The sequence below is a fragment of the Apteryx mantelli genome, chromosome 2 (assembly GCF_036417845.1).
Source record: "Apteryx mantelli isolate bAptMan1 chromosome 2, bAptMan1.hap1, whole genome shotgun sequence".
NCBI classification, from domain to species: domain Eukaryota; kingdom Metazoa; phylum Chordata; class Aves; order Apterygiformes; family Apterygidae; genus Apteryx; species Apteryx mantelli.
In genome coordinates, this window is record NC_089979.1 from 160,776,471 (window position 1) to 160,804,163 (window position 27,693).

At 40.6% G+C, this 27,693-nt stretch overlaps 1 protein-coding gene across 4 annotated transcripts in view; it reads right to left on the reverse strand.

The window, feature by feature from the left end:
• RBM33 (RNA binding motif protein 33) overlaps positions 1-27,693 on the reverse strand; it is a 103,501-nt gene that overhangs the window by 15,489 nt on the left and 60,319 nt on the right. For all 4 annotated transcript variants that reach the window (XM_067291949.1, XM_067291947.1, XM_067291950.1 and 1 more), the window contains 5 exons: positions 26,763-27,097; positions 26,140-26,385; positions 25,391-25,678; positions 17,362-18,003; positions 1,798-1,986 (listed from right to left, as the gene is read on the reverse strand). In XM_067291949.1, the coding sequence (XP_067148050.1) occupies positions 1,798-1,986; positions 17,362-18,003; positions 25,391-25,678; positions 26,140-26,385; positions 26,763-27,097 (1,700 nt within the window). The remainder of the gene's footprint in view (positions 1-1,797; positions 1,987-17,361; positions 18,004-25,390; positions 25,679-26,139; positions 26,386-26,762; positions 27,098-27,693) is intronic.

Sequence of the window (27,693 nt, forward strand, 5' to 3'; positions counted from 1 at the left end):
CTAGTTCTTGCATTAAAAGGCTCTTACAACTGCTGCTATCCCCTCCTCCTTTGGAGTGTTAATATTCCTCTGGCACATCACAGTATCATAAAAAATAAAAATGAGCTACATATCTCACAGAGCGGCCCCAATCTCACATTCTTCCTATAAAAGAATCACCTCTCCCCTGTACATCTCCCTATCCACACTTTTGAAACATCATTCAGTCTCAAACAAGACAGGAAATTTCTAGCCTTCCAAAAGGCACTTTTGAAATTCAAATGTAGAATTAGCACGGAAGCCTTCTGCATCATTAGCTAAATTCTACCATCACTTTCAAGCACTGCTTTTAGATTTCTTTTAAGGAGAAAGTAGATGATGACGATTTAAAAATCAGTCTTTCCAACAAAGGTACAGCTGACCCTATTCCAAGAATACAAGCTCTGTAAGAGAGAGGGATATATCAAATCCCACTGGAAAACTAGTTATAAATTTCTCCCTACAGGGAAGACAAGTCATCCTGCTAGACTGGTCTGTGACACTGCATTAAGAGACTGGAGTTTGAAGACTGATAAGAAACAGCAAGTCCTGAATAAATCTTTTAGCACATCCTCAGGAACTTTCTTTAACCATGAATATTTCCTAACCGGGTTTCTATTAATCTCCTTTAATATTCTCATGCAAGATTTAGCAAGTAAACACGGAATAAATGTGCTTCAGAAGTGACCCACTTCAAAATGGTATGAATAATTTCATACAAAGTGCTACAGAACATGAAGGGGCAAAGTATTTTGTGAAAGTATTTTTGCTTTCACAAACAAATGAAGCCTCTTTGAACTGATGATATAAATATTTCAGTATTATTTCATTTACTAAACTGGGAAAGTGAGGCAGACTGCACATCTTCAGGAGAGCACTGTGTTCTACAACAGAGAGAATCCTATTCATAAAGAAGTCTCAAAGCCACAGAATAGCTTCAATTAATGCATTGCGTTTGTCTGAAAGTGTTGATCCTGTCAAAAGGAGCACCCAAAACTGAAAAAATAGAGGAAAAAATGCTCATCATCTGCAGGTTTCATTATCTGTTGACTGATATTTTCAAATGTACTAACAGTAACTCAGGCATGGCCTCCTAAACCCCTCAGTGCTTTGAAAGCCTCCTGTTTTGGTGAAAGTCAGTTTAACTGATGTATCAGTTCCAGGAGGCAATGTATGAACCAAAGCTACACTGTAGATATACTGGTATGTGTGTGTCAACCTTGCTCACAAGCCCCTCCTATAAAGATCCTTCTAAACACAAAGTAAAAAAAAATACTTTGAAAAGAGACCAGTTTCAGTTAAAAGGGCAGAGTGTTACATGGCGTGAAATCTCAAATGGGTAGTGTTTACTAAATGCTGTCACCCCAGGACTGCAATGACAGGAATGGTTCATTTGAAAAAGTGCAAGCCGACAATAAAGACAAGGACAGCAACCAAAAATGTATTTGTTTTGATACACTAATCTGCAGTAACAAAACCTCACAGAATGGCCATGCTTGTATTATATATGAACATAATGGAGATAACAAGAAGTCCAAAATGAAGGAGAATCTTTTGCAGCAAGAATGTGATGGTTAGCAAAATTCTCCTATACCTCCCACACTGCAATATCATCATGTGTTTGCTTTTGCTATCAGGTGTAGAGCGTGTGTGCGTGGGGGGGTGCCTTCAAACATAAATTACCAATAAACACACATTGTATTTAGTGTCAGGGAATTAATTGAGCTTTCCAGAATGAAAGACTTTTGGCACAAAAATTATAAGCCAAGGTTGACCTACCTGAATGGGTCCCACTGACATCAGCAGGTTTTTCAGTTGGACATCAGTAGTTGATGAAGAAAGCCCTTCAACTGACACAATACAGGGCTGAGGTTTGCACTCCACCACTCGCAGGTTCTGTTTATTTGGCATCAAGCGTCCTCGGCCCATCTGGCCTGCTACTCCTCTGCCTCTCCCATGCATAATGACCTGCCAACAACAAAAGTAACAGTATTTTGATTTACTAACCTAGTGCTTCTGCTAACTACATTTGAGAGATAATACAAAAGTTAGCGATTTACTTAAAGACTTGATTAAAGTGGGTGTCGATTTAAAACAGCTTGTTGCTGCTTGCTAATTCAAAAAGCCACATATTAACATATTCATCAACTGCTTATACAACCTCTTTTAGAAGTATAGCAAGTTCTAAATGGTATCGTAGGTCAGCCTCTGCTTTTAGCACCGATCAACAAAGCAGTGGAGCACGTCAGACCCAAATACATATATGCAACCTAGTTTTTGACACCGATTACATTAGAGTGCATGTGCTCAGCTCCACCATGCCGAGTCTGGTCAAAGAAACAGTGAGCCCTCTCCTGCCTCCAGGCTCTACTGTTACCAACTAACATCAGGATGGAGTACTTGCATATAGTAAGTAACTCTAAGACAATTTGCCAGACTTCCTTTTTCCCAAATGCTGTAAATCTGGCACCACTAGGTCCGCTGGAGCAGGAAACATGTGGCCGTTCTTGTAAATTAAAGGTTGAACAGTTGGAGAGAGAGACATTAACGATGAAACAGTGACAAATGTTGTAACTGAGTCAATGCTCCACAAACATTGTCATTTCTCTTGTAGGGGGGTTGCTGCTTGGAAGGCCTATAGATAGTAATAACATTACACCCCTCTGGACATTAACAAGCAACTTTATCCTTACATGAAGCAAAAAAGATTAAGGCTAACAGTTTAAAACCATGAAACACCTTAAAAGCCAAAGTTCTTGTTATTTTTGTGGAGCATCTAAGTTTGAAGACGAACAGAAGGTGAACGCCAGTGTCACCTGATTACATTCTGTCACCTCCTAGCCAACGACGAGTGTGAAAATCTATTGACACCATCACACGCTATTTTGAGCAACACCAACTCTGAGAACCGACCCTCCGTGATGCCAAAGACCATCGTGAAACAGTTGCCATCTACTCCTACATAGTCAGGAAATGGCCGGAATAAAAGCTCAAGCACAACTACCGTCCTGTTGTTTTTTAAAGCCAGAAAACGTGTTGGATACCATCTTCTACGACAGCTTTTGAGATGCACACGTGTCCCACAGAGCGCACTGTGTTGACCATAAAGTCATCAGATGAAAAAAAAAAATTCCAACCAATCAACCAAAAACTTTTCAGGATCGCCAGGCAGTGCTGGATTCAACCAGGTCCCCGCAGATACCTCCAGTTACGCACCGCGTGGCTCACGCTGCCCCACGCTGGCGACCGACAAACAACGCCAGCTACGCACACAGCAACACAGCGACAAAGGTCCAGGCAGCAACGTGCACCTAAAAACCATCTTTTGGGGTGACTTTTCATATAAAAATAGCAAGGTATGTTCATTCTTCCTTCCAAGGTTAGATTTATTTAAAAAAAAAAAAAAAAAAAAAAAAAAAAAAAAAAACAACAAGGTGACACGCGCAACCCAGAAGGAGGAGCAAAGAATTACGGTGGCTGGAAAAACCAATTGAAAACTCTGCTCATCTTTAAAATTTAAGATCTCTCCTTACTTGAAAACTGGTATTTATCAGAAAGTCCATGTTTACGCTACCTGCTTCTAAACCGGCCACTTTTTAAGTGGTCTCCTTCCCCAAACACTGTCAATGATTGGAACAGTTCTTCTCCAAGGGTTTTTTATTTGTTTTATAAAACTCCTGTTACAGACATTTAGTAATCAAGGCACAAAGAAGCAACACCTCAATTCCTCTCTCATCCAATTACCTTATAAGAAGCAGCATCAGAACCCTTCACCCTTCCCGCTACATCTCTCCGTGCAACGTAAGCACAGTACAAATGCAAGTTGAAAGCACTGAAAGGAGCTAAATGATTCACTTCCACTTCCTCTTCTATATAGCTCATCTATGTCTAAAAACAGCAGGACGATTCCTTAATTTGTGTCTAGCTTTTCAGATCACACTGGTCAACTGAAAAACATCCCACGCAGCAAGAGACAGCAGAAACAACACCTTATTTGACCCTGACAAAACATTTGGTATTTTTACAGCTATGAAATACATCAAATAATTGCATGCTTTCCACAAGGTTTCACCAGCACGATTTATACCTTAACTGGACTCCAACTGTAGAACTCAAATCTGTTAATATTAGTGATTATTATTATTATTATTATTTAATATGTTCAAGGACTACTGATGTTCCCTGCATTGTAAGCTGTAATGAGGAACATCCTTGGCCTGGGCACCACACTGCTGACCAGAGCCCCCAGGTGCAAGGTGGCAGGAGACCCACAGCACCGACTACTCGGGGAAGCCAGGTAAGCATCTGAGCCCCAGAAGGGACCCAGTGATGAAAGGAGACCTTCATTAGCTCTCCCAAACCACCACACCAGTGTAACACCCGAGTGTCAGGCTGAATAAACATGCACAAGACCGCGGGGCAGAAGGCTTCACCTAAGCATGGAACAAACATCAGGTAAGCCTGTAAAAAGGCTCAGATAGAAGGCATGTCTCAAGAAAAAAAAAAAAAAATTGTGAAAGCATTTTCATTCACATAGTTTCTTTCTCTTTCCTTAAAGATTTGCAAGTCAAAACTCCTTTTGCATCTGTAACAGATGTCACTAACCAGTGGGCTTCACATTAAGTGGCAGGTTTCCTGCGGATAAGGAGACAAACTACTGGGCTGCACAAGAAATGGATTTATGGTCTAGAAGTAACACTATCTTGACCGAGAGTATAAAACCACTATGTCTCTATCGGGATTACACAAAAGCAAAAGAAACACCCTACTGAGGGCTGCTCGTTACCCAGTCTCCTCACTGTCATTTGAGGAGAAATATCCTAGATAGCATTTTTACCTGCATATTCTCCCAGAAGATCAAGCAATGTTTTCAAGTTCACAAAATTCAAATCGTTAAATTGAGTTCTCTGTATTACTATTATATGCAAGCAACAGCTTCTCAAGAACTCAACTCTTTCAATCCCAAACAACCCCAATCCCAAACGAATTAGCTTTGTCACTCCCTTGCACAGTCCACCCGTCCAAAGCAGAAAATCTCAATGTTCCTCCCACTCAAGAGCTTTCTTCTACAATGGCCAAAGGGAGAAGGCAACAGAAAAATGCACCTGCTTTTTCCACTTCTACTCAAGTAGGTTTTTAGCTTACTGAACTGAATGGCTCAGTGTTGCATGTGGCTTCACAGACAATTTTGTACCTAAATCTTTGAGACCAACAGCAAGTGAAAAACTGCAAAACTTTCCCTTCAGACTCGCTTCAATTGTTGCTCAAAAACAGAAAAGCAAGAACTCTTCTCTCTCCCTGTCCCCCAAAATCCAAGCATACGCACACAAACAAAACCTTAGTCGAAAACCTGCATTAAATCATCCTGTTTCTAGTATTAGTTCCAATATCAGCATCAACATAAGTCTCACTGGGATATGGGCTTTATGCCTTCTTCAGATAATTTCTTTTATTCAACCTTACAGCAGCTGGAAGATTATGAAACTAAAAGGAACAAAAAAACCCTAGGAGGAGTTCAAATGCAAGAACTGGGAGTTAAAATCTAATCTATGTTAACTGCCTGCTGTGAAAAAATAACCATAAATATTTGTAATCACTTATTTCCCAAACCGAAAGATGATCCCAGTACATCGGAGGAGCATCTCAGAGCAAAGCCCTCAGGTACGAGACACATTGAACATGCTAATTACTGATACTTCAACAGCAAGAGGTTAGGTTAGCCAACAACAGCCCAATCTTCACTAGCAAGCCCAATTACCGCAGAATAAAACTGTTCAAACTCAACCAGGAAATGCACAAATCGCAAAAAGCTGTAACAGAGTCAAAGGCACAAACATGCAACAGAGGTTGAACAACTTCACAGGGAACGTTCCCAGCTGGCGTCTCAGCTACCCCCTTGGGTTTGAAACTGCCAGCATAGCGTTCTTGCAAAACTCCCTGGGGTGACCATCTCGTCTGAAAAGGTGGAGGCACCTCCAGACTTTTTCTAAATTAATTCATTCTAGAAACATGAAAACCTATACAACACAATAAGGAAGGTCCATAGCATAAAAATAAGGGGAAGGAGCCAGGCCTGCTGGTTCCTCCAACAAAAAAAAGGGCAATTGGATCAAAACCCTACAGTAGAATACCGCTCTGGACGTCCGCTGCTTTGCGGGATGATTTGAAGAGGCAGTTGGAGAGGCAGAGGTGACTCTGTAGTACCGCTTCTCCAAAGAGAGGCACGCAAGTGTGCATTAAGTTATTTGGTGCTAAAGGACTGATAGCGCTCCTTGCTCCTTTCAAGTCAGCAGTACAGTGTTTCATTTTACAGCTGGGCTTCCCTTCAGCTGAACACACCATTTGGTGTTTTTCTTAAAGAAATGAAAAACAAATACTGCTCTTAGATCACTACATGCCTACAAGCAAGACAGCAAAGTCTCAGATGACAAATTTTAGCACCAGCTTTTTTCAACTGGTTAAAGACATGACTGTGCAATGACAAGTATTGTCTGAGCCCACACAAACAAAATGTATGTAGTGGTATTCAGTGGCATATTAAAACATTGGACTCTCCATCATCCTTTAAACTTCTTATATGCAAGCCAATTATTGGCTTCCTCAGCATGGAAATGAAGAACCAAGTCTCAAGTAAAGCATCCATAAAGAGCTGTAACATGTAGACCTCAACACATTATGGACAGGTCACATGTTCATATTAACATTTTGGAGGAAAAGCCGTATGACTGTAAAGAAAACTGTACACACCTGCTGATTCCTAATGTTCACTCATGGGGTAAACAAGTGGGCAACCAGAAGAAAATACAAAACACACAGTAAAGTGACAGATAAGCAGGAAAGTGAAGGGAAGCTGTATTGCAGAAACCTTCCCAAAATGAGGTCTAACTCTCAGAAGCTACATTGCTAGTCTCTCTTCTACTTAGAGATTGCTAATTGTCTCAGTTCTTGCTCACTTTAAATCATTTTTTCCTTTTCCTAACAACTTGATTTCTGTATTTCTAGTTTTTCATTAGCTTACATTACACATCTCCCAATTTAAATATGTAGGAAGGAAATAAGGCATTTGATTTTAAGTCTTCACTTGTCAAATATATTTTTATCTGTTTTTTTCTATAGTATTTTTGCGATGTACAGGGAAACACTAAAGCTTTCAGAAACGCATCTATTCATCAGCATGACCTGCTTCATACAATTTGATACATGAAGTGCTGAAAGCAAGTAGAATACATCCAAGTCCATGTTAGTCCTACACCGAGACCTGAAATGGACTGATTTAAGCTTTGATTTCATGATGCAAATTCCTCTAATTTCATCTACAAAAGAGTGAATTTCATTCTTTGTCTGCAAACCAATAAAGTAAAAATTTTCTTCTGTTATTGTCTACTGCTTAATTTCTATATCACAAACCATTTTGACCTTCAAGCTTTGAATTTCCAAGTTTTATAGAAGGTTTGCCTTCCTAAATGACCATATAGCAAGGAAAGGGTTCTCTTGGATGGAGCTCACAATTACTTAGTTACTTCAGGAGTAATAAAAATGCCTTCTGCAAATGGCAGGAGTTCTGTTTGGGTGAGAGCACAAAAACAGTCTTTCAAATGCCAAATAATGCAAGATCACTAACAGTGCCAATGATCACTAGCAGTGCCAACACAAGTTCAACTTCAAATACTGCGTAGAATTAAAAACCAAAACTCTAAAGATAGGCAAAAGGATTTGAGCTGTATGGCGAACATTTTTCAAACTTCTGCTATGCACAGCTTGATCTGAAACTGCAGACTACTAAAAAATATTATACAATTCAAAGGACACATTTTAGAATAGATTCCCTGATACCAGTCAAGGCTGTATTTCAATACTGACTAGATATATATATATTTTTCTCAGTATTGTGCCTTAAGAAACATAAAGATCATTCTGTCAAATACAAAATTACAAATTCTTAAAATAGAATTTTATGAAAGATTGCCTGAATTTGGTAAGCTACAGCTCTGTACTCTATCATAATCATTATGACAGTCTTACAATGAAGATGAAGTTTATTTGCCACCAACATTAGCAGGACAAATTTATTTATAACGAATGCTTTAAAATGTACTGATAAAAATGCCTATTGATACTGTCAGAGCTTCTTGCAATTTGACAGATCAAATCTTATTTTCATTCTTAAACCCCATGAAGGAATAGTATCACCAACTTGCATTCTGTAGTGAGCAAATTGATTAATCCCCCTCTATAGAAATCTCAACTCTTGATTACACCTATCAGACGTTAAGCAGCATTATTCTAGAGTGACAACACTTGACAAATTCCCAAACCATTTTTCTCAGCCTTTGTGGCCCTGCTAGCTTGTATTAACCCTGATGAAAAATTAATTTTCCTTATCTTCCGCTAAACCCCAAAATCCAAATCCGCCAAACTGGCAACTCTTTCTGTAAAGGTATTATGAAAACCTCTAAAAGATTAATTGCATGTCTTCAGGTGACATTAAATTAATTTCTGTACTCATGACAGACATTTGATACTCGGTACTGAGCGGACAGATAACATTGTCAGGATACACAGAAGGACAGTGGCGCAGTGTCCCAGGGCAGCCTCTTATGAATTCTCCTTTCGATAAGGCCATACTTCACTGTCAGTGGCACTGTTAGTGATCTTGCAGCCCATAGACCTCACTGCACAGGTTTCTATTAACTACGACAATGCTGTGTCTATCCATGTAATCTTTATAAAGCAAATTCAAAAAAAAATCACCCAATAGTAAGAGGATGTGCATGCCGGATAAAGCGCTTAAAGGAAATAAACTCTGGTTGATTTGTGTAAAAAAATAACAAGGAGAAACAAATACTTTAGTGTGTCCATCCTTATTTTCATCTGTGTTTAGATGCACTGTAAATCAAATAGTCTACTACAATATGAAGGCTTAAATCTTGCAGGAAAATCTCAATCCCAAAATGTCTTGTAATTGATTTCCTTTAAGAAATGAGAAACATCTCATCTGCTACTAGTTATAGTCAATATTTCTAGAAATGAGTACCTCTAAAGTATCGCAGTAGTTAAGAGAAAAAAAAACCCGAAAAACCTCAAACAAATCCATTAGGCTGCCAAACTCATTCACTTCAAGGGCAAAAGCTAATTCTTGTATTCTTCCATCAGCTATATAGATTTTCATATGTATATATATATATTTTTGCTGGTACTACAATTGATCACAATAAAACAAGATGGATATCTAGACAGCCAGCTGTGATGCCCATGTAACAGAGGGAAGCAATAAAAACAGTAAAAGCAAAGCAAAAAAGCCATGTAGAGCAAGAAAACCTTCCCTCTAACAGATAGGATTCTTTTCTCACTGTGTTTACCAGAAACATATATGAAAGGCAAAGCCCCAAAACTTATTCATCTCTCTTCAATTGGTGCTCCAAGTGTTGTACCACCGCACTATTGCCAGCTGACAGGCTGGGGACATGGGAAGGGGAAGCCTAATCCCACAAGCGAGCAACACCAACAAGCTCCTGTTTTTTGAACAGCTGGAGATCTGTCTTCAACCTGTCAGTCACCAACGATGAACACCTGGAGACTCGTAAAGGCCTTCTAAGACATTTGAAAGGCTTTTTTAAATTCAGGAGCAGCAATACTTAGAAAAAAACTCTGCCCTCTAGCCAGGCTGGAATACACTACTCCAGACCTCTCATTAGTAACAACTGATTTAAGACCTACTAGCAGTGCAGTTTCAACGCAGAGTATGCACAGAAATACGCTACAGACCTGGTACAACCACCAACGCAGTCCCCATTTCACACACACAAATGACACTTCCCATGCTAACCAGTGAGTTATGTTTTATTTTTCCCAGCCTAAAACTTTTGTGTGGGGCAAACCATATGTATATATGTATATATGCATATATTTCCCCCAAGAACCATTTCCCTTCCCATAGTAAAAAAAGACCCCATTAAGTTGCAGAAGGGCATCCAGTGAGCCATGATTTGAGGACTATCTTTTCTGCTGTGCCTAATGATGTACGAGAACTCAGAACAGCAGAAGTAAATATCTTGAAAAACAAACAAACAAACAAACAAACAAAGCTAATTCCATTGAATCCCATGTACTAAGGGGCTTCTTACCTTTAAGTATTTCCTCATACACTTGAGAGAAGAACTAAGGTGTGGTGAAAGACTGGCCAAAAGCCATTAAAGAACTCCAGCCATACCTAGGCTACACTGAAGTTGCACCAGGAGCAACAGAAACGCAGTTGATCAAACTGAACCATGACTACATGTTTTTCTAGTTTAAACAACTACAAACTTGGAACATGTTCATCTTTATGAAAAACATAAATTCAATGTCAAAGCTACAGCAAAATCTAAGTTCTGGACTAGGCATGTATTCTTCCCTCAGAAATACCTTGATTCTTGCACGTTCCTTTCCACAAAATACATCACCCTAATGTAGATGTCAAAACATGATTTTGAGCAGTTTCCTGGGTTCAGTTGCCAGGATCCAGGACATTTCTCATACAGAGAATTCCAGTGAATTATGGACATGCAGATTTTGGATGCAGAGAAATCGCCAAGTGAAAAGAATCCTGTTTGAAAACATCACTGATTCCAAGCTCCGCTGGTTGCCCAAAGCTCCTGGGAGCACTTTCCAGCTGGACACCAGGCATGTGGTGAGAAAACCACCAGAGAAAACCACCATGGGCTACCAGAAAACCGTGTGTCATTCTTAAGACTCCTGACTTCAGCTGACTGTCGCAGAGTCACATAAAAACCAACTCAAAACCCGCAAGTTCTGTCATTGTATCTGAAAACATTAAACACAAGACCACCTGTTTCTCACCCTCTTTCATTCAAAAAACAACAACAACAACAAATTAGTTAAGCAGCATTGAGGCATCTTCAAAGTCTGAGCAGTCTCTTACACAGCTGAGACCAAGCTACTGCATGACATTAGCCTCCTCTCTATATTTTGACATCAGCCCTATTGCTATGGTAGTATGGTAGTAGTATCAGTCATGCCTACCTAAAAAAATAAGGGAATTTCACCCCATCTTAAATTAGGACTGAGACTGGAATCAAAATCTTATATTTTAAATTGTACTCAACAAGAAAGCTGGTTATGCATTTGTTGACTGCTGGTTACAGACATGACGGACTGAAATCAGGACAACTGGAGCTTCCCTATCTACTGCATCACTTCTAGCTTTTCTAGTTCATACTCCCTTAAAACTAATGACTTCTGCTATGTGGTCTTACACTTCTTGTACAGTCTTTAATAACACTGCTAGCAACATGGACACAAACCACACTACCTCCATCTCCAGCTACTTAGTGTCAAAATTCTCCCAACTCACAACCGTCTCTGTATTGGAGGCCTATTCTAAATAGTTCAACTTAAAATGCCATTCAAAGGCATTTGTGACTCTTGGAACTATCAAATTTAAGATCAGACAAATCTGCATATTTTCCCAATTCAGTGATTACATTCAGCTAATTTTCACCTGAAAACTAGCTCCCTCTCTGTGTAACATACTTTTTTTAATGCTGTTATGGTTGCCTTTAGTCATTTCCCATCAAGAAACTGGGCTACCGGATAGTGCATGACACCAAAATCGTATCAATACAAATTTCACACTACAGCACTTATAACAGCAGAAAAACTCTCCTTTGAGATTTAGCAAGAGTGATAAGCAATACCAAACGCTTGCTTTCAGGGTATTCAGGAGGAGGCAGCTATCTTCTTCAATATACAATTTAACAGTCTCTTGAGGAAAAGGAGAAACCTGTTCTCCAGTCTATAATGGGAAATACTTTATTTCACTTTGTTTCCAAGTTATCCACATCAAAGCTAAATTCAATTTAGGTAGATACATCTTCCCCCTTTTGAGGATTTTATTGCAAACCCATAAAAATGCTATCTGTGTTTGGTCCTGCTGTCTCCTTAAGTCCTTCTACTTGTTAAGTGTGTCCACACATGCCCTTATGTTTCTCTTTCACTGAACGTGTCCCAAATAGCACAGGATAGTCCACCCTCTTCCGCCAAAAACTGTCGCAAGTCAAAATATTCTCTCTCTATAGGAACCACCCTCATTGGAGGAAGACAAGGGTTTGTTACTTGTTTTTAAATATTTTGTGCATAGCTATGCCTTCTTCATAACAGGAATATCACAGGGCTCCCTGATGATTGCTTTCTTTTTTTGGAGGAGGAGGAGGAGGAAGGAAATTCACATCCATTTGTGAAATATTTCTACAGTGAAATCTTACAGATCATGGCAGGCAGAGTCCTTTTTCCAGTAGCATTCAAATTAATACCGCTCCAAAGGTCTTGCCCCTTTTGATACTCTATAAATGACAAATATGACACGAGGGCATTATGATATAATGGCTTCTGATGCTCTTTCAGTCTGCTTCTGATAAAATATGGACATTTTCTATACCTGCTGCTCCTTCGAATGGGAGGATATGAAGCAACTGCAATGCCATTCTGCTGCTGCTTAAAAAGTCGCAGTAGCGTGTGGGGTGAGTGTGCCTTGGCTCTGCCTCTCGGGGCTGGCAGCGTTTCAGAGCTGGGCAAAGAGCTCCCTTGAGAACTTGTCAGGCAAATGCTAAAAATCTTAATGTTTGTAATTCTTGACATATTTGGATGAAAGGCGCTATAGAGCTTTCAAGTCAAATACTTTTAATTAGTTAAACTTCAACATACACATGCAAGCAACACCGAGTACAAACATAAAGCAAAGTTGGTGGATAAGGTTACATTATCAAGCAAGAACCATCTAAATCAATATATTTTTCCATATTTAGAACTCCATAGTCACCTCTCTCACTTCGCAGTTACTCTAAATAAAAATAAGGCTATCTTCCATTCCAATTCTCTTTTGCTTTTTACAATCCAAAGACATTTTTTGCAACAGGCTTTCCAGATAAAACAACTTGTCAATTCTTTCTTCAAGCTTTTTCAGGTGAAACATCTCAGGTTTTCAGAAATTATGATCACTAATCAGATGTTGCTTTTAATCCAATGTGGTACACTGAAATTTATTTTACATATATATGAAAAAGCTCATTGTGCAGCTTTCCACAGAGACCGAGTGGTGTGTTCTTGGTGCAGCATTAGAACCAGCATTTTCAGGCCTTTGGGACAGACATATACCACTTTGAGCATGGCAGACCAGTTTCTGGCTAGGGAGAAATCACCCAATAACGATATAAGAGAGCTGATTGATACAGAGGTTTTAAGATATTATTGTTTCCCACATAACCTCCAGTTAAATGAAAAACAAGTACAGCACATTTCATATGATCTTAAGATATTTAAGGTTGCATTCAATACAAACCTGTTCTTCCAGGACTAATGACACTTCTAATGTATTGACTTAAAGAATTCAATCGTACTTGGTACTGTAACTATTTGCCAAAAGACCGCTGGCAGGAAGCCCAAAGGAGACCACTGCGAACACTCAAGGAGTTGGAAAACATGACCTATCAAAAGGGGCTGAGGGATATGACTGCGCCAAAACAGTTAAGAGACCTTTAAAATGACCGACAGCCACAAGGAGGGAAGTCAGTCCTTTCCCACATCTCTCAAGGCATAATACAGTTACAGCATTTAATTGCAGCCAGAAAGTATAGTTTGGTCAGTGAGAAAAACCTCCTAAATGTACAGATATTTAGATGCTGGAGTGGATGACCAAAGGAAGCTTTGTTAATGAGATCTAAGGAAAAGGTTGGACACCTGTCAGGAATGATATACAGTTAATTCTCCCTTCAAGACAGAACAAATTATTTTTATGGTCCAGTCACCCCTATTTTCTATCATTTTATGATCATGATACAAATGGTTTATTAGGGTGTTTCTCCCCAACAAACACCATTCTAAAACCTCATTGTGTCTTTTCTTACTCAGATCTTAGGATTCACCAAGCCAGGCAAACTTCAGACTTTTCCATAATAAAATAGGCTAGTATGAATCCTCAGAGAATATTCCCTAACACCTCTATCTGGAAAGGATGGACCTGAAGACATGCTGCAAAGAAACAATAAACCAGATAAGATCTATCAAAAGACATTTGGAAATCTGAAGGGGGTGGGGGGGAATCAAAATTCACCTGCTAAAAACTAAGCACTATTTCCAGGAACATAACATTTAAGGGAGTCATTAAAATGGAAAACTATCCACTGCATTGCTATTCCTGCATAAATTACAGTGGTATTAGAAAGGGATGGCAGTACCAGTATTTTGGGGAGGAAATGAGCATCAATAGACAAAAATCATTAAAAATGGTACCTAACATAATTAATTCACTACCTCACCCTGATGTGCAGGTTTAGTCTCACATATAGGAAATGGTGAATCCTTCACCATTTCTTTTTTCTTGAAGCTTAACAAAACGAATTAAGGCATCTGATACACTGGATAAACTGGAAAAATTAAACAGGTTCTTGGAATTTCATTTAATTAGTAATTCTTAAAATCCCCCCCCCCAAAAAAAACCACCAAACAAACAAAAAAAAAAACCAACAAAACCTTGAAAAGCAAAATCATCTCATGAGAGAATATTGCCGAATCATGTGGCTGGCTCTTTTACCTTCTTAAGCAACAACGACTACTTCTATCTGAAGGTCAGAGATCCTCACTAGTACTGCAATGCCCAGTAATAGGGATAAACATAGTTAGAAGCTGAGATTGGGGAAGATTTGTCCTTGAGAGAAGAAAACACTCTCTTTTGGCAGTACCTGTACACCATATGAACATCACGAGTACACTATGTATGTCTCCTTAATTGTAAAACAAAAACCATTGCCGGCAATGCAACGCTGATCCTACTCTATGGATGGTCCCACTAAGTCTAGGAGAAAAGCCTGGGCTCCCTGCTCCCATTTCAGGTGAATCTGGTTTTGGTAGGGTTAGCATGGGTCGGTCTCCATCGGCTCCTCGACAGACAGCTCTGCTATCATTCTGTGCTGGCTGAAAGGGAAGGGGCTTTCCAAGTCCTTACCTACATGAATCAAGAGGGCTTTGAAAAGGAACCTGCATGCATCTAATCACAAACCATCTCACTGGCACAGGGTTATTGGAACCACGTCTGCACAAGAGCATTCGGGAAAGGAGAGGGGGTACAAGCGATGAGACTTGAGAGCAACTGCTAGGCTGTTTACCCACAGGATCGAGTCACTGTGTATAGGTAAGAGATGCCAAACATCCTTTTGGCCAAAGGTAGGGAGAGGAGAGGAGAACGGTTCGGGAAAATGAGATTTGACTTTTGCTTTTAATTTAGGGTCGAGGCAAAAGGTGTAAAAACAAACAAACATGTAGCAGGGCTAAAAATTAGAACCGGAAACTAAATGCAATTTATGATCTTTACGGTTCAGAGTCCAAGCAGCTTTCAATTCTTCTTTAAAATACTGTCAAAATAGACAAGATTGCCCCCCTGCTGCTCAATGTTTCCATTTTCTTTGTGTGGTCACAGAAACAAAGTCACATAGAATCAGCTTGTCACTAAATGACTAAGAATATTGATCAACTATCTTGATCAGCGTTAAACAGCTAAATTGCAATGCTTTGTTTTTATTCTTCCATAGTTGGAAGGAAAACTGAAAGTTTCCATGGCAATAAGAGAAAAACAACATATGCTATGTATAAATAATCTGCTTTACCTTGCTAAAACTCAGTATCTCAAAGTTAAGAGAGACAGAACAAGTCTGAGTGTACAGTGAAAGAAGGGTTATGTATGTATTTAATGAAACTAATTACTATTGCTTACCAACAGACTTATCTGAAACAAATCATTTATGGTTTCCTGAAACAGCATTATGATATATATACATACATACATATATATATATATATTTAAATAAATGCTAGTTTGGGCACTGACAATTGCTATAAAGAGCTTTAGTGGTGACTGGCACTGTTTTGTTTTACTGCATTATAACAGAAGTCGTGCACGAGTGCTTTATTCAATTCTTCATGAACAACAAACCAGTTACACTTCTTGCAGGCCATTGCGATTCCTGCAATCATATGTATAAATTTTTTCAGTCCAACAGAAACAATTTCTTTCAACTTCTTGTACTTTCTTCTTCTTCTGTAGTTAAGTTACTGTGCCTGAGCAATTAGACATCCTCCAACTCTGGTCAGGTTGTCAGCTCTATTTAGTCAATAAGATCCTTTATGCTAATATTGTGAAAGACCACATGGTCATTAAGCAATCCACAATTTTAAGCTTATTTAAGCTTTATGAGCTATAGAAAAATCCTTATAAAAAGTAGTTAAGACTTGGGCATTTCAATTTCCCCCCTGCTTCTAAAGAGTAAAGCTCAACTCCAAGGCCTAGCTCAGCTCCTGTTAACACTCTCCTATGCTCACAGCAGTTCTGCAAGTTTCCTTAATTAACGTTCTTAAAACTTTAAGAAGCATTCTTCCAAGAACCCGGCCCCAATGTACCCCAGCATTTAAGCATCCCACACCCTTCCTTCCGCCCCGCACAAACCCTAGGACAGACTCCACACTAGCAGCAGCACCTTGCTAGGCCCTCTCATCTCAGTTTCTTCAGAGCCCTAACAAATTAACTTGTCTTTTCATTATGACAGAAGAAATTTGGTCTAGATATTTTCTAACTAAAAAACCCAAATCTTAAATATGCACACTGCCAGCAAGACCAGCATCGAGGGGCCTCCACAACACCAGTGCTCAAGGGACACTCTGCAGATAATAGACCCCTCATCAAAAGATAAGGGAATCTCATTTAGATGCAGAAGTGAAATGGTAACGTTTTCAACATGGCCTAACAGAAAACATCCCCCAATGATACACTGCTTACATTCGTTTTGAGACATGCATCCCAAGAAAATAAGAACAGCCTTCCCATGACTACAGCCTCAGAGAGCACACTAACTCCAGCACTTGCACGCAGTTAAATTTTGTGGCTTCAACAATCAAATAGGCTGAGCCTAGCTTTCTAACTGAACCTGAAAAACAGCCATACAAGTGTGTCTCTCCCACACATTATCAGATGTATCAACCTTAAGCAAAATGATCTCAGCTGAGGAGTCTTTCAGACTCAAGTTGCAAGGAACTTAAAAGGGAGTATGGCTTTGGAAAAGTCAATGTGATTTTAGTGATAACAGCCTGGCAGTAAAGCATTGCCACAGACCTTCGCTTCTGAATAACTGCTAATAACCTGCAGTTCCAAAAATCTAAAATATGGATTATTAGGCCTGCTAAGTCTGCTACTTCCCTTTTCAACTTAGGCCCATTTTTTATTTTGGGATTACACCATCCGAACCATGCCAAACCAAACCATGACAACATGCACACATGAGACAAGCCTCGGAAACTTACCCCTCCTGACAACTTAATCACCCTGACTTTGCTGCCGACATGGGGCCCGTCTCCGCCAGCGCTGTTTGTGCGCTGCATGACAGTCCTTTTCACGCCGGGTTTCAGCTCCTGGGGCCGGGCTTGCACCGAAGCCACTCGAGCAGTCTGCGGCGCAGGCAGCGCCGCCGCCGCGGGCTTCGGCTGCAGTACCTTCGGTGACGCCTGAGGCTGACTCGGAGGTATCGTTCTGGTCTGCCTCAGCTGTTTCACCGGTTTCATTTGGTGTCCTTGATACTGCATATTAGCCCCAACCTGCGGGAAGTCTGTGGGTTTGGGTGGCATGTGTGGAACTACCATATCTTGCTTTTTAACAAGGAGTCGGTTTTTGACGTTCGGCCTGGCCTGTAAGCCCGAGTGGGGTATGTAAGGGCTGCCGTTGGTGGGGAACTCGCAGGACTCCTCTTCGTGTTGCATGTAGGACGGCTGCGTGGCAGGCTGCTGCTGCTGCTGCTGCTGCGCAAGCCTTTCGAGCAGTTCTCTCTTCCTAGCGCCAGCCTGCTGCTGCCGTCGCAGCTCCTTCTGCTTCAGGATTTCTTCTCTTAGACGCTTCTGCTCCTCTATCTTCAAACGATACAATCTGGTTTCTTCATCTTCATCGGGATACTACAAAGGAGAATACAAATACAGTTGTCAAACTCTCAGCATATGCTCAGCTTGGTCAAAATAACGTTAACTTGTTGTTTCAGAAGCCTCCATAATGGCACAACTCTAAAGAGCTTTTGAAATTATCCCTGATGCCAAGCTATGGCTGCTAGTGCCACATATCTGCTAGCAAGGTTTATTTGCTATTCATTAGAGACAAACAGCTCAAATATGGTTTGGGACTTAGATATATTACTTCCTAGACAGCAAAAAAAAAGAAGCCATAATACCAGTTGAGAAATCTTATCAGAATACTAAAAAAAATAAAGTCTTACAAATTGCAACTCATTTAGAAGTTTCTAAAACCAATTAAACTATTAATATAATTCAAGATATCAAAATATGTTTCAAATGGAAAGTAACAATACGGAGGCAACCCACTGTCACACAGGTTTTATCTTGCTCTTTTCTGACAAAGTAACAAAAGGTAGGGTGGTAAATGACCTGAAAGGCCCTGATTAGAACTATTGATTTTTCTCGCAGAATTTTCAGCCTGATCTCAAACTCATTTGTCACACAATAATTGGTTATAATGAACAGCACAAGTCAATCTCTCTGACCTTGAACTCATGCACTCTCTTCAGAATCAAAATGTTGCCAAATGCAGTGTTGGAATATTAATGGTATACAGAGAATGTCTTTAATATTCCAGCCCTAGACTGTTCTGAAAGTATTATATACTACCAAATAACCTTTCTAAAGCTTCTTCAACTTTGGCCGAATGGGCTCTTATGAAAAGCTGTGTGAAATGCACAGAGTCAAGGAAATGCAAATTCTCGCCATCCTGGAAAAGAAATCAAATTGCTCTGGTGATACAATCAGAAGCAGTTTTCTTTTCTTAATTATAAAGCATACTTTTTTCATAAATTTAGTTTTTATTTTCTACAGTTAAAGATTTTTCAGCAGTCTCTACAATTCTCTAGTTAAGATTTCAACAGCCGAATAGTCTACTTTTAAGTAAGATATATTGATTGCCTCTAACAGACGAACAGATTCTCAAAGTAACTTTGCATTTTGGTAAATTAGAGCACAAATAACAGTAAAACATTTCTCGAAAACTGACGCAGTGATGAGCAGTTATTTACCTTGCAGTAACTGGGGTGCAAACTCTTGTCATTTTTTGCATGTATCTGACCCAAATGTGCAAGGACGCATTTTTTTGTTCAAGCGTCTTTTATCCCTAATACCTCCCAGAATCCTCCCCAAACCAAGGCAAGAAGAACAGACCAGATCCAACCATATTGTTGGTTCACAGACATAGCAGCCCAGTAAGAGTAGTAATTTGTATTTGTGGAATCCAGATGCACAAGTCTTGAATACTTGTCTCCTCCTGATGCAACTGCCTCTTCTCTGAGTACCTGTCCCCAGGGATTACTCCCATGGTAACTAAGAAATAGCTGCATGTCTCAGACTAGAAGTCTAATCTAAACAATGGCCAAAATACAACCTCAACAAAACTGGATTTTTTTTTTTTAAATATGGGATATAGTTCTGGAATGAGGTCTGCCCTTTACAGGAGAATGCTTCATATACCAAAAGGTTTGGAACTTTCTCTATATTTTTCAGACTAGGATTATGGTGATTAATGACTATAAGGACTAGATTATGGGTCTTTGATAAATGGTAACAGGAACACACTTCTACAAACTAAAAATGGGGTGCGTGGGGGAGGGGGGTGAAGGAAAGAGGACACTGAAGTATTCAACCTTATAGTGAAAACTGGAGATTCTGGATTGGCGTATAGGAAGAATAAGACCATTAAGAAATACATTAAAAAAGTACAGGGCTCAAATATAGCTAGTGTGGGATAAGAAAATAGAGGTAACCTCCAGACTGAAGGAGGATGTGCTGTTACGTAGATCCTGATGCCATGAATAAAAAATTCAGTCCTTTTCAAAGACAATAAATATCTCACCATTACTGAAATTGTCCAAAGAGAAAGCCTGTTCCATTTAACTTAATAAATCAGTGTATTCACTTGCTTTATTTTAAATCAGAATACTCTGCATTTTATCTAAAAGAGTTTGATGGATGTCAGTGAGTCAGTACCAAATTTACCGTAGGAAATAGCGATTTTTTTTTTCCTTACAGTCAACTGAAGGGTGTCAATACTTGCAAGAGTCTGCACAAGACTAGCTCTTCAACCAGCTGCCCTTTACTATCAGGAAACTGTCTGCTCACATCATTATCTAACAAGTTCTGAATGCCTTCAAAGATGTAGCTCATGATCTGGTACAAAACACTTAACTCAAAGGCCACATAATAGCAGCACAGAGAGGTGTCCTTTGTGGCACACATGAAATGGGTCTTTCCAGCAGACCAGGAATGAACATCCTGAGGGTCTGTGACCAACACATCCATGCAGCACCTCTTGGATCTAGCTGATCTGCACTGATCAACAGCACTAGCATTAAACACAGAGGATTGACAAACTGCATTACTAGTACATATGGAGTTAGATGAACGCTCTTAGGGGAATCTTCAGGCAACTTGATCTCAAATATCATTTGGAATTTTTCTTTCAGGAACTCAACTCAATACTTTAGAGATTAATATGGATACTATGAACTCAAATCCTTTCTTAAAGAGTCAGCTTTGAAATCAAGAGCAAAGAGCTCTGAGGTTATTTGAACTAAGTTGCCAATCTTATGAGGTTACTCCAGATCAGCCCATTAACAGGATAAGTTGACCTAAATACTTCATCTCCATAAGCAAGTTGCTACTACTGCTAAGTCCTCAGTAAATACCCTTGCCCCTAGAGGAGGACCAAAGAGGATAAAGAACCCTTTGCTCGTTAACAAAATATTTGCATTAGGAGTCAGATTTGATTGGAGCTAGTTGTGCAACGTCCTAACAGTAAAGATTCAGAATGGGTGACAAACTCCTCACTAAGATGAAAACAGTGATAATTAAAGCTCCTCAGCTTTACGAGCACCTCTTCCCCTATGTCATTAGGAGCTTCATCAGAAAAAGGACAGGGAAAACAGACAGACTGGAACAGGATGGAAGTGGTTGCAATCCCTACTGCTAATGATTTTCATCCCATTACTTTAATAAGTCCAGGACAGATTTCTCCAAAAGCAGCATTTTGCCAAAAAAGGCAACTGGGAGAAAGCAAACATCCTTCAAAGATGCCACAAAGTTCACAGCTTGTGTTTGGAAGTGTGCTGACAAGAGTAACATTAGCTATACCTAAAGATGCAGTATAACTTGGAGCAGGCTTTTTCCTAGATAAGCTCTTGATGCTTCACCCTTTTTTCTTTTCCTGAGGAACTCCATAGCACGAAGAAATAGTATCTTGTACGTGGCTCCTCTTTTTAGGAAAGGCCACAGCATACAAAGCCAGAGATGCAAAGTGGAAATCCTCATCTGTCTTTGAATAGTTCTTAAACACAACATATTTCATTGTGGCTTGGAGGGAAGACTAAACTTTAGCTACAGGTTTTTCTTCTATCTTAAAGTCCAAAGAGACTTTATGGAAAGTGCCAAAAGAAAATGTTACAGGCTGCTTTTCTGAGTCCAGTTAAAGAGCAGCAGCGAGAGCAGCAACAGCTCTTGATCATCCTCTAAGAGGACTTAGAATGGCACTGTTGAGGTCAAAGACACCAAAGAAGCATGCTCTAAAACAAGAGATTAAGCTTCTGCTGTAATTTAAGTCCTAGTACCAGTAGCTTCAAGTGCTAAACTTGCTTCTCGTATGGTACAAAATAAAACAAGACAACAAAAGAAAAAAAAAACACCCACAAAAGAAAAAGCTTTTTAGAGGTCTGCAGGTTTAACTACTAGTTAACAAAATTAAATGCAGAGACACAAAAGCTGAATAGTGCAAGTACTCTGGCTTGCTGTCAAGGAACAAAGAGGAACTGGGCAGCCAGACTGACTTTGTGTCCCTCAGCAGAACGGATGCAAGGACAGACGGGATGCCTCCAATGGACACCATCAGTCAAAACAGTTTGATCTGTGGCATATACATACAAACCTGTGTGTTCAGCAGATTTGCAATTTGTTTGTTTTTCAGTTGTATTTTTAGAAACAAGAGGCGCTAGAATCCTTTGTCCAAAAATTCCTGACAAGTCTTTATCAAAAATACAGTCAGATACAAATCATATCATTTTGCTGCTTGCATTCAAACCCACAAATTACCTTAAATAAAAACATCTAATACACATTACACATAACTGATGACAATAGCTTCCACGCCCCTAAGAGGCTACAGGTCATCCTACAAAACATAGGTGCTGCACATCTTAGACAAACAGGAAAAGAGTTAAGAATGAGGTTACAAGTTACTCTGAGAAGCACACTGCCCTCTTGCGATCTTCTAACTGGAAAAAGACTGTGGTAAGATGAATTCTCTAAACACAAGACAGTAGGCACCATTATTAAAATTTGGAAAATAAACCTATTCAAACCACAGAACCCCCAAATTCAGATACTTACAATTTTTTCAGGCAGTTAATTTCTAAAAAGGTAAAAAGATTCAAATACATTTACTTGATAACCTAACATAGCACCTATTTTATGTACTGCAAGTCCTGTAAAATAAACCCCATCAACATTAAACTCAACAATGCAACTTCAACATTTACTGCACTTGGGAGAATGAAATATAAAGGTTGTCTGTAAATATCTTAGTGGCATTAATTGCAGTAAGTGGCAAGATTAGTGTACCTTGGACTAGAGCACATGGACCAGTGCTCTATTAATTTCCCTCCTGTTCCGAGTTCCAATATCTCATTTCTACAAAGAACTTCACATCACCTTTCTATGCCCCCCCTTAAAAAAAAAAAAGGCTAATATTGGCTTAATTCTTCTCATCCTAAACTAGCCTCAACATGAGCAGAATTAGGCTAACGGCCACCACCCATCTTTCCCAATTTCATTGCCAAAAGGTAATATAATCTTGAAAAATAACATCTATTATAAATATAGCCATTTAAGAGTTGCAGCCTCCAAGGAATCGGAACACAGGCATACTATTAGGAAAGTTGAATTATAGTTTATCTTCTAGTCACTCAGGTTGCAAACTTCTAAAATACCAGAATTTTGAAGGTGAGAGAAAACCTGTAATAGCCAATTTTGCTATTCTTTGTGGTTCCTGAATGCCACAGCATTCATAAATATGGCCACTGGCTCTTCAGGAAGAAGGATGGAGAGAAAAAAAAAAAAGTCTTAATAATTTTCCAGTTGAAGACACTTGCAAAATGACCTGCCTAAGTCAGTTATGAGCAATACAGCTGGAAAAGATGACAGAACATAACTATTTCTCGTCTTCTTAGAGAGAGAAAGAACAGGATGAAGTTAGTTAATTACAAAAAACAACATGCAAAAAAACCCGTAAAACATTAAAGTCTGCCTTAAGGACAGAAATGTAATAACCTACATTACAACAACAGTGAAGAGAAAAAGAAAACATTAAATACTTGAAAATGGAAGTTACTAGTACTGCAATCGTCAGTTTGTAAAAGTGCCAATAAGTGGCACCAGTGAACAGGACGGCCACAGTGGCACAGCTGAAAGGGGACAACTGCTACTACGCTGCTGTTTGCAGCACGTGGCTCTCAAGTTCCCTTTAAAACAAGAAGTGTTCCCTGTGCGCGCACACAGTCACACACTTTCAGTAATTGCTGAGTGTACCCACATAGGCTTAATGTTAATGGCTCATGCTTAATGGCTCATGCTTAATACTAGGAAGCACTGGGAGATGCATCAGTTCTTCCAGGGCAACATATTTCCCCTCTTTTACAAAAATCGATGTGAAATAGATATCACAACTTGTTTCCAAAGATAGCCATGACATAGAAATAAAAAGGAAGCTTAATTTTGTAAAGCTAAGAATTCAGGATATGTTTAGGTTAGGATATGTTTAAAACTTAAAATGGAGAGAACAAGATGACTGCTTTTTTTTTCTTTTTTTTTTAAATTGATTTTATTAAGAGTGAAAAATATCAGTTCATTTTTCTAAATACTGGCAGAGATATTTCAGGACTAATGCCTTAAATTTCAAATGACTAAAATATGAAAGAACTATAAAACGTTTTAGATGGCGAGGCCTATATCTGCTTTGCATAGGCTTACAAAACTTACCTGTACTAAAGGCCTGAAAGACAGAGACTTCCCTATGAGGTATGGTATTTTCTGTGACTTAGATTATTCCAAGAGACTGAATTGAGGAGAAGAGGATTACTTAAGTCATTTTTGCAAAAAAGATCAAAATTAAAGCTGAAAAGCTGAAATAGTGTGGTTTTTTTTTTTCAATATTCCTGTTGAAAAGCAAGTGCACAAGAGGTCAAACACTGCTAGCTATGGATTTCTTTTGTGCTTCGTTTGTGGAAATTAGGGATGGTCATAACGAATTCAAGAACAAAATGTGAAGCTAATAACCAGCAGCTTAAAGGGAAGAAAGCATTATCACAACTAAAGCTTTCAACAGTTGTTGAAAGAAACCTGGTCCTTGAGGCAAGATTCATGGTCAGCTGAACTATAAAAATTTACAATTCTGCTCAGAATAACCTGACATTCAGAAACCATATGGAATTCATTTAACCGCCATGCTTCTCTAGCACCTCCTGATATTCAGTATTAACAGCACCACCAGCTCAATCCTATCCCCCTGTTAACAGCACACAAGGAGTCTCTTGTCTAGCGTCCAAAAGCAGCTGCGCAGAGAAGCAGTCACCTGTTCACAGTACATGACCCAGACACCTCATTTTTTTTGACTGTGCAGAGTATTGGCAGAGCAAATGGCATCTTTTTTCCAAAATGGAAAACTTAAGAGCATTTCCTATTTTCCCTAGATTAGAGATCAGGCCAAAATGTTGTGTAAAAGAGGCATTTCCTTCTTCAAGAGCAAGGAGCTCCCCAGACAACGCAGAAGCAACTTTGTACAAGAGCACTCAAGACCCTAGAGATGACTGGACAGTCTGAAGGAAAACAGCATTAGGAAAGCAGCTGTCTAAACAGGCAATTTTTCTGAGGTATAGAACATCAGAGGAAATGGAAGAGAAGAGGTTTTCTGATTTGAGAGGAAATGCTGACCAAAAAATTGGTCAGAATTGCTGCAAGATAAAAATAGGCACAGTGGGGATTTCAGAGGCTGATATCTGTTGATGCCCTTTCCTCAACCTCTGCCTTGTCACAGTAGAAATGTCTCCTCCTCCTCCTGCAAAACACACTCCTTACAGCCCTGCCACCCTTGCAGACTTTTGTTTTGTTTTGTTAGTGGATACTGCTCTTGCCATCATATTAAACAGGAAAAATGCAACTCAGTAGAGGGGTCTCTAGTGGCACCAAAACCCCCCCCAAAACGCACAAACAAACAAAAAAACCCACCCAAACCAAACTTTACCTCTGGTTCAGATTTTACTTCCGATTTCGCTTGGCCCACTGGTGTGATTGCTTTAGCTTTCATCTCAGGCCTTCCCTGCGAGTTTCCAACACCAGCTACAGCCTTGGTGGCAGACATGGTGCTGGTAATGGGTTTGACCTGAGCAGCTGGAGTAGAAGTTCGCCTGTTGTTGCTCACTTCCAGCACGTGTGACGGTGCTATCGGCAACTCACGCAAGTTGCTGTTTCTTGGAGCAGCTGTTTGTAGCTGCTGATTTGAACGCTTGACAATATTCTGGGAGGGCGTGTTCTGAAAAGCAGAAAGAAAAAATGCAAAGATTTCCATCACAAGCAAGATTAAGGTGCTTCCTCTTTCAGATTTTTCATGATTAAGTTCGGTTTCTAAGTTTGGCAAAAAAGTTTTTTCAAGAGCAACTGTATTTTTAAGGTAAGAAGAAAAGTTACAGAAATGAGAACATTCTAACAACAGTTTTATTTTTAGCAAAACCTAATCTCACTTGTTTACATCTTTCTCAGATGTGCTTTTCACCAAGTGATTTATTTTCCTAATCAAAGTGGTTGTTCTGATTTGCAGTCATATGGAACAGCTACAGACGCTGCTCCACAGGGACTGTTGCATCACCCCAACCTACCAAGCAACAGAACATGCTGCACTGGAGCAAATTCACTCGTGGGTTTTGAAACCTGTGCTTACACGCCTGTTACACGTGCACGGCTAAGGGAGGGGACACCGATGCCAGCGGTACTTACATGCCTGGGCTTCATGGGCCCCTGCCGCTGCTGGCACTGCATCCGGTTGCTGTTGGGCTGCTGCTGGGCGGTTGGCATGTGGGGCCGAAACTGGGGCTGGTTCATGGGCATCAAGGGCTGCGGGGGGCCCTGCAGGTGGTGATGGTGCTGCTGCTGCTGCTGGTGATGGTGCTGCTGCTGCTGCTGGTGATGGTGCTGCTGGGGCTGGGGCTGTGGCTGTGGCTGCAGCGGAGGATGCAAGGGACCCTTCGCAGGAAGAGGACGGTTATTTGGTGTTAGCGCCGAGGCAATAAACTCTGGAGAAGTTGCACCCAGCCTCCCCTGGTCTCAAAATATCTTTAAGCAGCTACGGAACAGGCTAAACCAAGTGGATTAGCTGCGCAGAGTGGTTCTATATCTAAACTTGCGCAGCTCAGCAGGTGAGGTGGAAACAGGCGGAGGAAGGGGTTTCCCCCTCCGCGCGCCCTTCTTTTCCGAAGGGCTTGAGCTGCTGCTCGTTTCCCCCGGCTCCAAGCAGGGCCGTCGCGCAGCGCTCGCTACCGAGCCGGGCGGCAGAGGGCGCTGCAGCCCCGCCGCAGGGGCCCCGGCCCCCCCCGGCCCCCCCCCCCCCCCGCGGGCGGTACCTGCATGCCGGGCTGCGTGTGCGTGGCCAGGAAGGGCTGCGCCGGCGCCTGCAGGAACTGCTGCCGCGGCGGCATGAAGGGCCGCGGGCTGGCGGAGCCCGGCTGGTTGAAGTGCAGGATGCCCACGGGGCCCTGGGGCTGCATGCTGGGCCGCACCGGCCTCTCGCGGGGGAAGACCGGCTGCTGCCCTTGCTGCGTGAAGGCCGGCCCGGGCTGGCTGAAGGGCATGGGGTTTTGCGCGGGGACGGGGTGAGCGCTGTTGAGGAGCGGCGGCGGCGGCGGCGGCGGCGGGGGGCTCCGCTGCTCGAACAGGTGGTGGCTGGGGAAGCGGGGATCTGTGGAGCAGAGAGGTAACTCAGGGCGGCCGCCGCGGGCAGCAGGCGCCCTTCGAAGCGGCGGCTTTCCCTTGGAGCAGGAAAGTAAACTTGGCGTTTGAAGACAGGAAGAACGTGTGAGACGTTTTCATTTTAAGAGCTATCCTCAAGGTTACATTTCTGTTGCTTCTACCCCCTGCGTAAAGAGGAACTGCTGCTTGAAAGAACGGCGTGACTGTTAATAAACGGGAATCAGGAACAACTTAAAAATTCTGCTCTAATGAAATCAATGAAACATTACAGGGATTAGGGTTTAAGACATACAAGAATTCGTAAAACTTTGCTACCATTTGCTGATTGGATGTTCAGCAGCTTTTTACATATTTTTTTTATATATATTTATATATATATACACACACACAAACACACCCCTGTGTGTGTGTGTGTGTGTGTGTGTATACACATATAGATTTATGCACACACACACACACACTTAGGATCTATTTTGTTTCTTATGCTGCATCATTTTAGCTAACTTTAACAGACTCTTTAACACTCTTTATAGTACCTTGTCTCTAGGTTCTTGGGGACACTTCATGTTACAGGATACACACTTA